We start from the raw sequence: 15615 nt of genomic DNA, 5'->3' as shown, positions 1-15615 counted from the left end.
GAAATTGTTTCACGACTAATACCGCTTGCAGCACCATAGTGTGATGGTGTGTCCGAACATCATAACTGAACCCTATTGGATATGGTGCATACCATGATGTCTCTTAACACAACTATCGGTTATGGGTTAGGCATTAGAGACAACCGCATTCACTTTAAATAGGGCACCACGCAATTCCGTTGAGACGACACCGTTTAGAGAAACCTAAGTCGTCGTTTCTTAAAAGTTTCGGGCTGCGATGCTTATGTGGAAAAGTTTCAGGCTAATAAGCTCGAACCCAAAGCGGATAAATGCATCTTCATAGAATACCCAAAACAGTTGGGTATACCTCCTATTTCAGATCTGGAAGCAAAGCTAATTGCTTCTAGAAAGGAGTCCTTTTTCAAGGAAAAGTTTCTCTCGAAAAAATTGAGTGGGAGGATGGTGGAGACTTGATAAGGTTATTGAACCGTCACTTCAACTAGTGTGTAGCAGGGCACAGGAAGTTGTTCCTGTGGCACCTACACCAATTGAAGTGGAAGCTTATGATAGTGATCATGAAACTTCGGATCAAGTCACTACCAAACCTCGTAGGTCGACAAGGACATGTACTACTCCTGAGTGGTACGGTAATCCTGTCTTAGATATCATGTTGTTAGACAATACTGAACCTACGAGCTATGGAGAAGCGATGGTGGGCCCATATTCCGACAAATGGTTAGAAGCCATGAAATCCGAGATAGGATCCATGTATCAGAACAAAGCATGGACTTTGGTGAACTTGCCCGATGATCGGCAAGCCATTGAGATAAATGGATCTTTAAGAAGAAGACGGACGTGGACGGTAATGTTACCGTCTATGAAGGTCGACTTGTGGCAAAGAGTATTTTCACAAGTACAAGGAGTTGACTACGATGAGATTTTCTCATCCGTAGCGATGCTTAAGTCCGTCGGAATCATGTTAGCATTAGCTGCATTTATGAAATCTGGCAGATGGATGTCAAAACAAGTTTCCTTACCAGTTTTCGTAAGGAAAGGTTGTATGTGATACAATCAGAAAGGTTTTGTCGATCCTAAGGATGCTAAAAGGTATGCTAGCTCCAGCGATCCTTCCATGGACTAGAGCAAGCATCTCGGAGTCAGAATATACGCTTTGATGGAGTGATCAAAGTTTTTGGGTTTATACAAAGTTTGTTAGAAACTTGTATTTACAATAAAGTGAGTGGGAGCGCTACAACATTTCTGATAAGTATATGTGAATGACATATTGTTGATCCGAAATGATGTAAAATGTCTGGAAAGCATAAAGGGTTGTTTGAAAGGAGTTTTTCAAAGGAAGACCTGGATAAAGCTGCTTACATATTGGGCATCAAGATCTATAGAGATAGATCAATACGCCTGATGATACTTTCAAAGAACGCACACCTTGACATGATTTTGAAAGAGTTCAAAATAGATAAGCAAAGAAGGAGTTCTTGGCTGTGTTACAAGGTGTGAGTATTGAGTAAGACTCAAGACCTGACCACAGCAGAAGAGAGAGAAAGGACGAAGGTCGTCCCCTATGCTTTAGACGTAGGCTCTACAGTATGCTATGCTGTGTACCGCACATGAAGTGTGCCTTGCCATGAGTTGGTCAAGGGGTACAATAGTGATCCGGGAATGGATCACATGACAGCGGTCGAACTTATCCTTAGTATCTAGTGGACTAAGGAATTTTCTCGATTATGGAGGTGAAAAGGAGTTTGTCGTAAAGGGTTACGTCGATGCGAACTTTGACACTGATCCGGATGACTCTGAGTAGTAAACCGGATTCGTATAGTAGAGCAGTTATTTGAAATGGCTCCAAGTAGCGCGTGGTAGCATCCACAAGATGACATAGATATTCGTAAAGCACACACGGATCTGAAAGGTTCAGACCCGTTGACTAATAACCTCTCTCACAAGCATACCATGATCAAACCAGAACTCATTGAGTGTTAATCACATAGTGATGTGAACTAGATTGTTGACTCTAGTAAACTCTTTGGATGTTGGTCACATGGTGATGTGACCTGTGAGTGTTAATCACATGGTGATGTGAACTAGATTATTGACTCTAGTGCAAGTGGGAGACTATTGGAAATATGCCCTAGAGGCAATAATAAATTGGTTATTATTATATTTCCTTGTTCATGATAATCGTTTATTATCCATGCTAGAATTGTATTGATAGGAAACTCAGATACATGTGTGGATACATAGACAACACCATGTCCCTAGTAAGCCTCTAGTTGACTAGCTCGTTGATCAATAGATGGTTACGGTTTCCTGACCATGGACATTGGATGTCGTTGATAATGGGATCACATCATTAGGAGAATGATGTGATGGACAAGACCCAATCCTAAGCCTAGCACAAGATGTAATTCGTTTGCTAAGAGCTTTTCTAATGTCAAGTATCATTTCCTTAGACCATGAGATTGTGCAACCCCCGGATGCCGTAGGAATGCTTTGGGTGTACCAAACGTCACAACGTAACTGGGTGGCTATAAAGGTGCACTACAGGTATCTCCTAAAGTGTCTATTGGGTTGGCACAAATCGAGACTGGGATTTGTCACTCCGTGTAAACGGAGAGGTATCTCTGGGCCCACTCGGTAGGACATCATCATAATGTGCATAATGTGACCAAGGGGTTGATCACGGGATGATGTGCTACGGAACGAGTAAAGAGACTTGCTGGTAACGAGATTGAACAAGGTATCGGGATACCGACGATCGAATCTCGGGCAAGTAACATACCGATTGACAAAGGGAATTGTATACGGGATTGATTGAATCCCCAACATCGTGGTTCATCCGATGAGATCATCATGGAACATGTGGGAGCCAACATGGGTATCCAGATCCCGCTGTTGGTTATTGACCGGAGAACGTCTCGGTCATGTCTGCATGGTTCCCGAACCCGTAGGGTCTACACACTTAAGGTTCGATGACGCTAGGGTTATAGGGAATAGATATACGTGGTTACCGAATGTTGTTCGGAGTCCCGGATGAGATCCCGGACGTCACGAGGAGTTCCGGAATGGTCCGGAGTTAAAGATTTATATATGGGAAGTCCTGTTTTGGTCACCGGAAAAGTTTAGGGTGCTATCGGTAACGTACCGGGACCACCGGGAGGGTCCCGGGGGTCCACCAGGTGGGGCCACCGGCCCCAGAGGGCTGCGTGGGCCAAGTGTGGGAAGGGACCAGCCCCTAGGTGGGCTGGTGCGCCTCCCACAAAGGGGCCCAAGGCGCAGGGAAGGGGGGGAAGGGGGAAACCCTAGGCTCAGATGGGCCTAAGGCCCACCTAGTGGTGCGCCCCCCTCTCTCCCCCCTTGGCCGCCCCTCCAAGTCCCATCTAGGGCTGGCTGCACCCCTTGGGGGGAACCCTAGATGGGGGCGCAGCCCCTCCCCCTCCCCTATATATAGTGGGTGTTTTGGGGCTGCCATAGACATGAGACTTCCTCTCTCTTTGGCGCAGCCCTACCCCTCTCCCTCCTCGTCTCTCGCAGTACTTGGCGAAGCCCTGCTGGAGTGCCACGCTCCTCCATCACCACCATGCCATTGTGCTGCTGCTGGACGGAGTCTTCCCCAACCTCTCCCTCTCTCCTTGCTGGATCAAGGCGTGGGAGACGTCACCGGGCTGCACGTGTGTTGAACGCGGAGGCGTCGTGGTTCGGCGCTTAGATCGGAATCAACCGCGATCTGAATCGCTACGAATACGACTCCTTCATCCGCGTTCTTGCAACGCTTCCGCTTAGCGATCTACAATGGTATGTAGATGCACTCCCCTTCCCCTCGTTGCTAGATTACTCCATAGATTGATCTTGGTGATGCGTAGAAAATTATCGAATTTCTGCTACGTTCCCCAACAGGCCCACCTCTCACCTAGGCGGTCTCAACCTGCCCTGTCGCTCCGCCACAAAGATCCACCCAGAGGGCCGTCGGGATAGAGGTCCTTTCAGCCCCCAATCCGTGAATCACTCGCGGGTGCTCCACGAGCCGACCCGACTTTAGTCACCACATGTATAATGTATAAAGTATATAGTATAAACCCGTGATCACCTCCCAAGTGATCACAGTCCGATAGTATAGCACAGCAGACGGACAAGAATGTAGGGCCAGTGATGGAAAACTAACATCTTATACTAAGCATGTAGGATTGCAGGTAAAGGTAACAACAGTAGTGGCAAAGACAGGCTATGCAGCAGAATAGGATTAACGGAAAGCAGTAACATGCTACACTACTCTAATGCAAGAATATAGAGAAGAATAGGCGATATCTGGTGATCAAGGGGGGGCTTGCCTGGTTGCTCTGGCAAGAAGGAGGGGTCATCAACAGCGTAGTCGGTCGGGGCACCAGCAGTGGCGTCGGTCTCGTAGTCTACCGGAGAGAAGAAGGGGAAGAAACAAAGAATACAATGCAAACAGATGCATAATGATGCATGACAAAGCAAACAGCGGTGTTAGGTGTGCCCTAACGCGGTAAGAGGTGATAACGGCGAAGGGGGGAAACATCCGGGAAAGTATCCCCGGTGTTTCGCGTTTTCGGACAGATGAACCGGAGGGGGAAAGTTGCGAGTTTGCTATGTTAGGGATGTGTGACGGACGAACGGACTGCATACCCGGAATCGTCTCGTCGTTCTGAGCAACTTTCATGTACAAAGTTTTTTCATCCGAGCTACGGTTTAATTTATATTAATTTTCAAAGTTTTAAATCATTTTTGAAATTAACAGAATTAAATTAATTTGGAAATGCCATTATGATGTCAACATGACATCAGGGTGATGTCAGCAGTCAACAGTCAGTTGACTTGGTCAAACTGACGCGTGGGTCCCGGTTGTCATTGACTTAGGTTAACTAAACAGGATTAGTTAGTTTAATAAGTGATTAGGTTAATTTAATAGATCTAATTAAGTTAACTAATTAAGTAATTAATTAATTAATTATTTTTTTAATTATGTTTTTTATTCTTCTTCTTTTTTAATAGGGGCGTGGGTGGGGGCCCCACTGGGCAGTGGCCCATAGGGCGAAACGGGCACGGGCGGTGGATCGGGTGCGGGGCGCCAGGACGCCCGCCCGCAGAGACGGAGGTTGTCCGCCTCCGGCGGAAGTGGCGAGGCCACGTCGAGCGGCCGGTGGGAGAGCGGCGGCGGCGCGGGAGGAGTCGCGCGGCGGCGGAGGCGCTGGGGTCGCGGCGGCGGCGCGGGAGGAATCGCGCGGCGACGGCGGTGGGGTCGCGGCGGCGGCGGCGCGGGAGGAATCGCGCGGCGACGGCGGTGGGGTCGCGGCGGCGGCGGCGCGGGAGGAATCGCGCGGCGGTGGGGTCGCGGCGGTGGCGGCGCGGGAGGAATCGCGCGGCGGCGGCGCGGGAGGAGTCGCGCGGCGGCGGGGGGTGGCGGCGGCGGCGGCGGCGCGGGAGGAGTCGCGCGGCGGCGGGGGGTGGCGGCGGCGGCGGCGGCGCGGGAGGAGTCGCGCGGCGTCGGCGGCGGTTGGGTGGCGGCGGCGGCGGCGCGGGTGGGGCGCGCGGCAGCGGAAGACGAGGATCAAAATCTAAAAACTGATACCATGTGGAGAGATGTTTTACAATACAATAATCGTTGTATTGATGGGTGCTAGTGCACGCATATATAATACAAGCGAAGGTCTCTACCTCAACTATACAAAACTAGAAGGTAGACCACAACTTCAATACACATGCAATATAAAATACATACTCAACAAACACGAAGTGAAGGTACGCGTTGGGCAAGCTGGTAAGTGGGAGCATGGTGACGCGGACGGTGAGCGTGTCGCACGCGCGCAGCGCAGCTCGGGGAGAGCTCCGCCTCCGCGCCGGCGAAGGATAAGCGGGCTGTCACGGGAGACAACGGGCTTGAACGAACGAACACTGCCGGCAAGTACGAACGTTCACTGTTCCAGAAAAGATCAATCAAGCAGTTTGCTTGGTTGATTTGTACTTCCATTGATCTAAACGTTTTTATTTTTTTTTACAATGAGAGTACGTGCGTGTTTAAGGAACGAACACTGCCGGCAAGGCGGCACCGGAAGGCCTGCTCGAGGATGGCACGGCGGAGGATCCTGCCGGCCACGTGCAAGGAGTGGGAGGCGAGCTCTTCTCCCGAGCACCTATGCCTCGCATCCGAGCAGCCTCTCCTCCTCGTTGTTAGAAGGGATAGAGAGTGATTGATGGAATCGACGTTTATTGATTGAGCCTCGTGAGCATGTATATATGAGTACATGATTTACTTGAAGTACAAGACAAACCAGAATATTTTCTAGTCTATCTTATGTTTCCAATCTAATCATGATACTCAACACTCGTGCCGTGCCGGCCGGCGAGCCCCTGCGACGCACCGCTGTTCCTCGGCTTGTCCCCTTCCTCCCGTTCTCCTCTCTCTCCCCCCTGCTTCTTCTCCCTCAACTCCTCTCTAATCTTCCTCTTCTCTTCTGTCCTCACAGCCACACAGGACGGCATGGCTGCCTCGGAAGGCCACCTCGCCTCTACGGTTGACGAAACTACGAACCGATCGCCAGAATGAAATCATGGCATCGATGTGCATCTTTTCCATATAGACCTTCTCTCGAATCGAAGAATCGTTGTGTAGATTAGAAGGGACGAAGAAAAGGGACGGAGAAAAGGAGATTAGGGAGGAGTTTAGTGGAGGTAGGAGAAGAAACCACCTGCAGAGCTCGTATTCCTCATATATTCTCTAGTGCAACGGGACCCACAACGCGTGCTCGAGGTGGCTCGACCGCTCGCTGGAAACTGCTGATTCGGACGTTCCTAGCGGACCTGACTGGGGTGCTTTAAGTTCCATGCGGGTTTGTATGTGACACGGCTAACCAAACATGTCGAATTCTTCCCGCGCGCGCCTGATTAAGGTAGATGTGGGCAACCAAACACGGAGTGAATTGCAGAAAACCACCACATTTGGGGTTAGCTTTGCGAAAAACTACCTAGTCCCTAATTATTTGCAAAACGCACCACGTTTCTGGTAATCTTTTTGTAAAATGCACTCACCAGGTGATTTGTTTCATTTAACCACTTTCTGACAAGTGAGGCCAGATTGTAAGAGCAAAAAATTTACACACACACCCCTTGATCTAAAACAGAAAAGCAATCAGCCCCCCACCCCTCGGGCAGAGGCGCGCTGGGCGTCGGGTTCATGGCCTCCGCCGCGCTGCTTGGCCGGCGACGCCGGAGCGACGCGCAAGGCGGAGGGTGGGGCGGAGGTTCCTAGACTCCTGGGCGCTGCTGGGTCGGGGACGCCGGAGCGAGGCGAGCGCTGGGCCATAGGAGGGGCGTGCTCGCGCTGGGCCGGGGATGCTGGAGCGACGCGCAGAGCGCACCAGCCGCGCGGTGACAGCAAACCCGCGCTTGTCAGGGAGAAGCGCTGCGCCGTGGAGATAGATGCGCCTCGGAGCTCCGAGGAGGACAAACTCCAATGATTGTCACGGCTCGTCCTGCTGGGCCAAGCAGGGGCGAGGTGCACGTGGTCTCCCTCGGCGAAGACGGGCGTGGAGGAGGAGATGAGGAGAGGCGGGGCTGGCGGTGGGTTTTCGACGGCGGCGACGGGAGCCTAGAGGTCCAGGCGTCGAGAGGAACGGGCGCGAGGGCGTCGTTGATGCCAGGTCCGTGCGCGCGACGGCGAGATCCACAGCCATGGCGACCCGCGTCGTCAATCCCGGCCAACGCGGCCTCACCTCTCGCCTTTTTGGCCGTCGCCGATGGTAGACGAGGCAGCGGTGGAGAAGAAAAGAAAAGGGAGGAGGAAGGAGATGGTAGACAGGGCAGCGGTGGTCGCCGGCGACGAGCTCGTCGGAGTGGCGCGGGGGAGGTCGTCGGAGTGGCGCGGGGGGTGGGTAGCTCGGGGGCTCTGGCTCTCCCGATCCAGACGGGGTCGAAGCTGGGGGGCTCTGATTGCTTTTTTTTAGATCCAGGGGCCTGTATGTCAAAACTTTGCCAAGTCAGCTTCTTACAATCTGACCCCACTTGTCAGAAAGTGATCAAACGGACCAGATCACCTGATCAGTGCATTTTGCAAAAAGATTATTAGAAACGCGGTGCGTTTTGCAAATAATTAGGGATTAGGTAGTTTTTTGCAAAGCTAACCCCAAATGTGGTGGTTTTCTGTAATTCACTCCCAAACACGTTATAGACCTCCCATTATGAATACCCTACAATCCTTTTTCTTGGGACTGCACACTAGTGGCCATCTAACCATATGGTATTTTCTCTTCTTACGGGTCCTTGCAGGGAGAATCTCTTAATTTCTTTGGCCATCCCCCAGTTTTTGTTTTAGGGAATCTCTACATCGAGAAATAGTACACAAGCATAATGGATAGACATAATTTTATCCTTGTTACTCTACCTCCAATTGATAAAGTGCCAGCCTCCCAGCCCTTCAGTCTATTAGAGCAACTCCAACGCGCCAATTCAAACTATCTGCGCGCGTCTGTTTGGGTCGGAATGGACACAAATTGCGGCCAACACACGCCGACGCAAAAGGACGAGTGTCCACTTTTTGTCCGCGTGCGATCCCTTTCAGGCCCAAATTTCAATCGGGTTTTTGTCGGTGTGGACGTGCTACGCCCGCCCTTGTCCTTCCCCTAGCCTGTCGGTCGGCGGCACATCCACCCCATTTCCCTCCCTTTCCCAAAACACTCCCGACCCGCTCGCCATGGCTGACGTACAAAACCCCGCTACCCCCCGTCAGCCTCGCCTCCACCGTCGACAAGCCCCGCGCCGTTTGGAAAAAGACGCCGCAGCCCAAGAAGCCGACGGACGCAGAGCGGGCCGTTCAGACGGACAAGAGAGCTGGTCGGAGGAAGGTGCGGGCCAACAAGTTGGAAGCCGCAAACGTCGCCACCCTTGCCGTCGCCGCACAACAGGAGGCCACCATCGCGGACAGGAAGACCTCGTCGTTGCGACTGCACAGCAGGCCCTCATGCTAGGGTTCAACAACGACCCTGGTCAGCATGGGCTCGTCGCTGATTCCATGACCACGGGCGGCACTGGCTCGTCGGCAGTCTGTCCGCCATGGGCAGAGTCGCCGCGCACATCCACCACACCGCGGACGCCCAGCTTCCATCCCCAACCGCAAAGCCTCCCGCTTCTCCACCTCTCCCGCGAACTGCTCGCCGGAGGTGATTGTGGTCGCGCCGGCCACGCCCGCACCCATGGCCATCGACCTCAACGCCACACCTGTGGCCGGTGGGTCGTCCATCGGAGGCCAAAGGAAATTACCGCGTGAGATACCCGCCAGCAACCGTCCCGCCACCCGCAACCTGTTCGACTGTGGACCCTGGCATGGCCGCTGGCATGAACTCTAGTAGCCGGCCTTTCTTAAGGTCAATTTGCTTTGTACTCAATTCGATGGAATTGTTTGATCGTAAAGAGGATCTTCTATAATTCCGCACATAAGGTATTATTTCTTGGTTTCGTCCGGTCATTAATAACTTGATTATTTTTAGATAATGGTAGATAGAAAGAACGCTCGTAAGGAGTCCTATTGAAACCAAGAAATATATGTCTGCTTGCCATCCACACCAGAATAAGCGGACGAAAAATGCGGCGGCCGGTTAGGCGCACCGGTCGGACACATGCGGACAACGAGCGCTCAGCCGACCCAAACAGACAAAAGGTGGATAAACCGTGTGTCCGTTTGCGTCCACGCGTTGGAGTTGCTCTTATACTACTGTTGTCAGTAGGCACCCAGTCAATCACATGCGCAAACTACCACAAACAGCAAACAGGCACATCCAGATACTTAGGGCCAGTTCTTTTGCGCAATTCTCTCAGAATTAACCCCCTTCCCAGCTTCTCCCAGAATTGCCACTTCATTTTTTTTACAATTCCTAGCTAAAAAATGAAGTGGCAATTCTGGGAGAAGCTGGGGAGGGGTCAATTCTGGGAGAATTGCCCAAACGAACTGGCCCTTAATTGGCCAGGAGCCCATTCGGCAGTTGAATAGATCAGCATACATCTGGCTTTTTCTCTCATCGTGCATCACCATAAGTACTTCACTTTCCAAGAAACTAATTTCTAACCTAGACATTTGTTCAAACATATAGAGCAGCATTTTCAGATTCCTAGCACTCATCTTGTATAAACATGATTGTATCATCGGCATATTAAAGGATAGCCCCACTTGTTAATTATTTGTGTTTTATCGAAATTGAGAATGGCTTTCTGCACCCATCGCTCCCCTGAATTGATCCGACATGATCCTGTGCACCTCTCGCCCCACACATTTTAGGATTCCCCGAGCTTACGTACGTCTGCAATGAGGTGTCTGAGCATGGTTCAAAAACAGGTTCAAAGAATGAACCTTTTTCTCGGGGGCACCACGCCTCCTAGCTCACTTGCCCAAAGACGCCCTCCTCCATGGATAGACAATCATAGGACCTCATCGATCGAAACGGGAGGGCACTCGGAGCAACCTTAGCAAGGGACTGACCACGAGATAGGCTAGGCCCCCGGCGACCACGATCACCCTTTTGTGCCTTGGATAAAAAGCCGACATGTCCGCCGTTGAAAGGGGTGGCTTTAGGCTTCGCGTCATTGGAGACTAGGCTCCGCTTGTGGCGAAAGACCCTTCTTGTAATTTTCTTCAAGATATCTTACGCTCTCATTGGCGGCTAGGGCTTGTTGTCGTGAGCCCCGCCCCTTGACCTGGGGCGGCCGGTCAAGCAGGCGGAGAAGGGCGCGAGGTTATCTGAGCAATTGCGGCCTGTCCGGGGAGGGCATAATGGTGTCCGGGGAAAAACCGGAGCACGGTCACTCTACCATTGAACTAGATATAAACATGCTGGCTTGTTTTGCCCACCTGGCCGGACGTCCCTGAGTTGAAGCAGAAAGACCAAGAAGTCATAGCACCTGGAAAAAAGGGCCTCACCAAGGGGGTAGCAGGTAAAATGAACGAAAGGAGAAAAAGGAAAAAGAACTCAAGAACTCAGGTTGGAAAACATTGCAAAAAGGATTTCCCGCTGCTACTTACAAGCTTCCAAGGTCCAGGGACGTGATAGCACGCACAATGATGGGTCGCCGGGTGCTGCCCCTTCCTTCTTCTGGCTGGGGGAGGGTTTGGGCCTGGCTTCCCGAGGTCGAGCCGTTGGGACGGTTGTTTGCAGCTGGCAGAAGCTTTCTCGCTGGCTGGTGTGGCGAGCCTCAACCATGACCCGTCGTGATAGCTCGTGATTCGACAAGGTTGGAGAAGTTGACCAAAGAGAGACGCCTTGACCCCGGCGTGCCAAATGTTGACGGGTGATCGTTGAGATCGAAGGGACCCCCTTTAAGAGATTCGGTCAGGGGCCAAACAATTCAAATCACTATAGATGGTTTTATTTAGCCAGATTCAAGCCACCGAGGAGGTGTAATGCCCTTCGTCATGTGTGTGTTCTTGCTGAGTTATGTGTGAATGTTTAACATGATTGTTCCCCTTTTTCTGGCTCCGGTTCCTCCTTTATATACTGAGACCAAGCCAGCCTCTTTCTCTCTTCCCTTACCTACCGGGCTACCTCCATCCCCCGGGTACAGCATGGCACCGTCCTCCATGACAGATATAATTAGGTAGACCTGTATAAATATCAAATTACAATTTATGTTCATCAAAATCTGTATAAATATCAAGATAATCACTTCTTTTCCCTTTGCAGCTATTGTTCCTAAGAGCTTGAAAGAAAGTAAAGAATAATTTTATAGAAACAATTCCTTTGAAGCTCATTGGTTTGTAGGACTGGTTCCTATTCTATGTAGGATAGAACCCACATTTTAAAGGAAAACAAATATAAGCCTGGACTTCCTATTCTAAGCATCAAATGATATCTCTTTCACTACAGGAATTGTATGATATTCCTATCTATGAACAAAAGGAGGCCTAAATCAATTTTGAGGCATCACTGCAGCCTTGGCGAACATATATGGCAGAAGAGATGCAGATGGGGATTGCCGGCGGCCGGAGAAGCGCGTCTCTGCTGGCTAAATAAGCGTCCAACACAAAAAGGACGTAGCGAACACATCACCATCACGCAACAAAACACAGGCGGAAGACCGAAAAGAACAGCTCTAACATTAACGAGAAGACAGAATAGCAACATAAAGTATCTGTTGGTAAGAACGGACAGGCATGTCCATGGACGAGCTGCTGTGGCAAACCCAAGACAAACCCCAAAACCGAAAATGCAACCTAACAGAATGGAGCGCTCCAATAGTTTAGTTTTACAACTCCGCTCCACTTCTCACGGATCAAAACCTCTTATGCTTCCTTCTATCGCCATGGGGCATCAGTTCCTTGCCCCCAAAATGCCCCTCTCGTGGTGAGGGACACGCTGATAACCATTCGACTTTCCACGGCTACCGCTGTACTCGTCACCTCTCGCATATCCTCTGCCACTGCCGCCAAAGCGACCTCTGCCTCCCCCCCTTCCTGCAAATGTAAACATGCACGACATAAAAAACATATACAGAGCTCAGGGTATCTTCACAAGCATGGCTCACACTTCTACTAGCAGCTTACATTATTCATTAGAATAGGGCAAATGAATAAAAATGGACAACTATGAGAAAGAAACCAACTTACTTCCTCCCCTTATTCCACTGTTAGGCTTCCGCTCCTCAACATATATCTGCCGCCCATTTATTTCAAGTGGTGAAGCCTGAAATCCACCAAGATGGTTTCAGATTATGACCAGCTAAACTATGGTAAATAACAACGTTATACAAGCCAAACCTAAGCAATATAATTTTTAAACGAGAAATTAAAGAATTATTAAGAGTATCAAATGTGAATTCCAATAAACAACCCTCAATGCATTGTGAACGCCACTCAGTTCTTCGAATTCCACAAAAGCATAGTAGCCACCAGTCTCCTGCAAATTCCACCATCAATCAAATGATCATTTGCTCATGCTATATAGCAAGTGGTGAATCAGAATCAGAAAGCCAATTCAATTACAAACCTTTCGGCTTCTGATAGCAACACCATCAGGGATGAGCTGGCCAAACTTCTTGAACTCATTCTCAAGATCAGCCTCAGTTACATTTTGCGGCACATTCCCAACATAAACAGATTTGCTCTCTAATTTATGAAATAAATATTACAATCAGCAAACAATGGGGAACTTAAACAAACAAATGTAAATTATAGGCAAGCATAAAGAAAGAAAAACCTTCTTCGTCATGGCCTTCTGCGTAGAAGTCAGATTTTGGCTTATCTGCTGCCACCGATGAAGTCACCAGAGTTGCCTGGTTTGCTTCTGTTGTAGGGTGAGGTTTATTCACAGGCACTGATTGAGCAATAGGGAACAGAGGTGGGGCTTTTGCAGTTCTTAGCTGCATCATCAGAATCATCATTTTAAAGACATGTCATCTCACAACACAATGCATATGAAGGAAATGAAGGTCCCACATACAATAGAAGCATATGTCTTCTTTACGGGCTCCCCAACAGGTTCCTCAACATGAGGCTGCACAGGTGGAGGTTGTGCTGGCTCCTCTGCTGCCATCGCCATTCCATTCGAGAAGGAAGAAAGTGGTTCCTCTTGAAGAGATTCATCTCCCCAGTTGTCCGACTGAGAAACTACTTGCTGTGGTGGCTCAGAGTAAGTGTAACAGTCAACAGCATCATTTTCTTCAGATGTTACTGGAACAGCTTGCATTGTTTGACTTTCTTCATGAATGTACTCTGCACCTGCAGGCAGAGCATTTAAACAAAACGCCAACAAAACTTTGAAGCAGCAACGAAACAGGATCATGAACATTATCAGGAGACACTAATATTTCTCCATGGTGTAACAATCAGTGCTCAGCTGGTGTAAAATCTAAACTACCATTTCTATTATTGCCCAGAGATATTAAACATAATGACTTGCATGAACATTCTCAATACAGTGCACCTTATTTATGTTGCCACTGGAAAAAACTTTTTGAAATCTTATTTGGAGTTAAATCAACTGTATGTACTCAACGAAGAAATAGATAAGAGAGAGACGGTCCATACAGGCAAGCAGATATGGCGTGTACTGGAACATATCCATAACATGATTGCTATTTCATGGGTAATAACAATTAAAATGCAAAGACCAATAGTTTATATATTTATTTAGGATGATAAATCTTACTTGTTTGGACTGTGTTGGATGCCATGTTGGTCTCAAAGGCTTCCTGAGCTCTCACCTGTGCAGGTTGCACTTGTTCTTGGTCAACAAAGTGGAAATAATCATTGAGCACAAAGTAACCTTTCTCCTGAGGCGCAAGGAAAAACATCTGGATAAATTTCCTTTGGTTGCTGTACTCTTTGGTCTGTACAAGACCAGAGACCATCACTAGCACCCCATCTCCCCATGAGTTGGCAAAGTTGGCAGTTTTTATCTCGATTTGGGTGAAATTGAGGGACATGATAAGTGAATGTATATCCTGCAGGCAACAAATTTGTTGTTATAAAGTAACAAAGGAAACAAAAAAAGTGGCAGACTCAAATTGCATATATAATTGGTTTATTTAGGGGCAACAGGTGTATTTGAACCAGCAGAGCAAACAAACAAAACAGCATAGAGGGCAACAGAACAGCATCAATAAGTAAACTCTGAAGAAAGTCGCAGACAAAACGACTAATAAGTATACAACTCAGCAGATGGACAAACACCACATAGAGGACAAACTAATGATGCGACATGGCAAGGTAACATACCACGAGCGCAGAAGTTATGCTAAAACCTACATGAATGCCAAGCATTGAGATGGTAAAAATTAGTCAAAGCACTGACAGTCCAAAATATCACAAAAGCACAGCCCAAATATATAAACCTTAAATAGTTGACACATATAAAGGTAATATGTAGATTGTGAGAGATAGCAACCATCATTGAGTTAGCAGTGGTGTTGGTCCCGTTGAGGTCGTCGACGCGGACCATGGTGCTTGCTTCGCTGTAGAACTGGTGGACGACATCGGGGTTCTGCTGCAACAGATTGTAGTAGTTGCGGAGGAAGTAAGTGCCCACCTGCCAGCCAAATCCAATCGCAACATCAGTCACCGATCCGAGCATAAGAGGGCGCAAAAAAGGTTTGGGGGAGACAGAGATAAGGAAGGGGGATTACTTGAGTCGCCGCCGCCGCCGCCGAAGCCATGGGGAGTGCAGTGGAGTAGGGAGTAACCCTAGATCTGCTGATTCCGCGGGTAAGATCTAAAAGGGAGAGCGTCTCGAAATCCGACGCCGCTGCAGCAGCCGCCGCCGCCGCGAGAGGATGTGTCCGCCCTGATTGCTCGTGCGTATTCGCGTCTGCACCTTTCGCAGGATGGAGAGGAGAGGAGAGGAGAGGGATTGGCGTCGCGTGGGTGGACTCGACTCGACTCGTCTCTTATGACGGCCGGGAGGGGGGGCACGAGGGGAGGGAGAGAGATACCGGTTGCCCTTGCCCTACGATGCGATTCGATCTCACTTTCCTTTCAGGATTCTGTTGGATTTCCTGGCCTATCGTCATTTGGGCTTCAGTTTGGCCCATGGTCTCCACTACAAAAACAAAAACTTAGCCCATGGTCTAGGCCTATTTTTTTATTCAAAGATGGTATAGAGTCATTCATCTAAAAAAAGATGGTATAGGGTCATTTGCAGC

The 15615-nt window shown here is 49.3% G+C and overlaps 1 protein-coding gene across 1 annotated transcript; it reads right to left on the bottom strand.

Annotated features, from left to right (window-relative positions):
* Positions 1-12051: 12051 nt before the first annotated feature.
* On the bottom strand, positions 12052-15450 carry LOC109776485 (nuclear transport factor 2). The gene is made up of 9 exons (XM_020335128.2): positions 15100-15450; positions 14862-15002; positions 14124-14418; positions 13416-13693; positions 13173-13335; positions 12963-13081; positions 12807-12872; positions 12584-12659; positions 12052-12430 (listed from the first exon to the last, which is right to left on the bottom strand). Exons 1-9 carry the CDS (start codon positions 15127-15129, stop codon positions 12288-12290), a joined length of 1311 nt encoding a protein of 436 aa, XP_020190717.1. The 5' UTR covers positions 15130-15450; the 3' UTR covers positions 12052-12287.
* Positions 15451-15615: the final 165 nt, after the last annotated feature.

The sequence above is a fragment of the Aegilops tauschii genome, chromosome 7 (genome assembly GCF_002575655.3).
Source record: "Aegilops tauschii subsp. strangulata cultivar AL8/78 chromosome 7, Aet v6.0, whole genome shotgun sequence".
In the NCBI taxonomy this organism is placed as follows: Eukaryota; Viridiplantae; Streptophyta; class Magnoliopsida; order Poales; family Poaceae; genus Aegilops; species Aegilops tauschii.
The sequence above is the reverse complement of the archived record's forward strand: the minus strand, read 5'-3'. Positions and strand labels throughout refer to the sequence as shown.

Coding starts and splice junctions, on each gene's coding strand:
- LOC109776485 (XM_020335128.2), bottom strand. CDS start 15,129: ATGGCTTCGGCGGCGGCGGCGGCGACTCAA. Junction 13,336..13,415: donor AGAAGACATATGCTTCTATT/GTATGTGGGACC, acceptor CTGATGATGCAG/CTAAGAACTGCAAAAGCCCC. Junction 12,431..12,583: donor CAGTGGAATAAGGGGAGGAA/GTAAGTTGGTTT, acceptor TTACATTTGCAG/GAAGGGGGGGAGGCAGAGGT.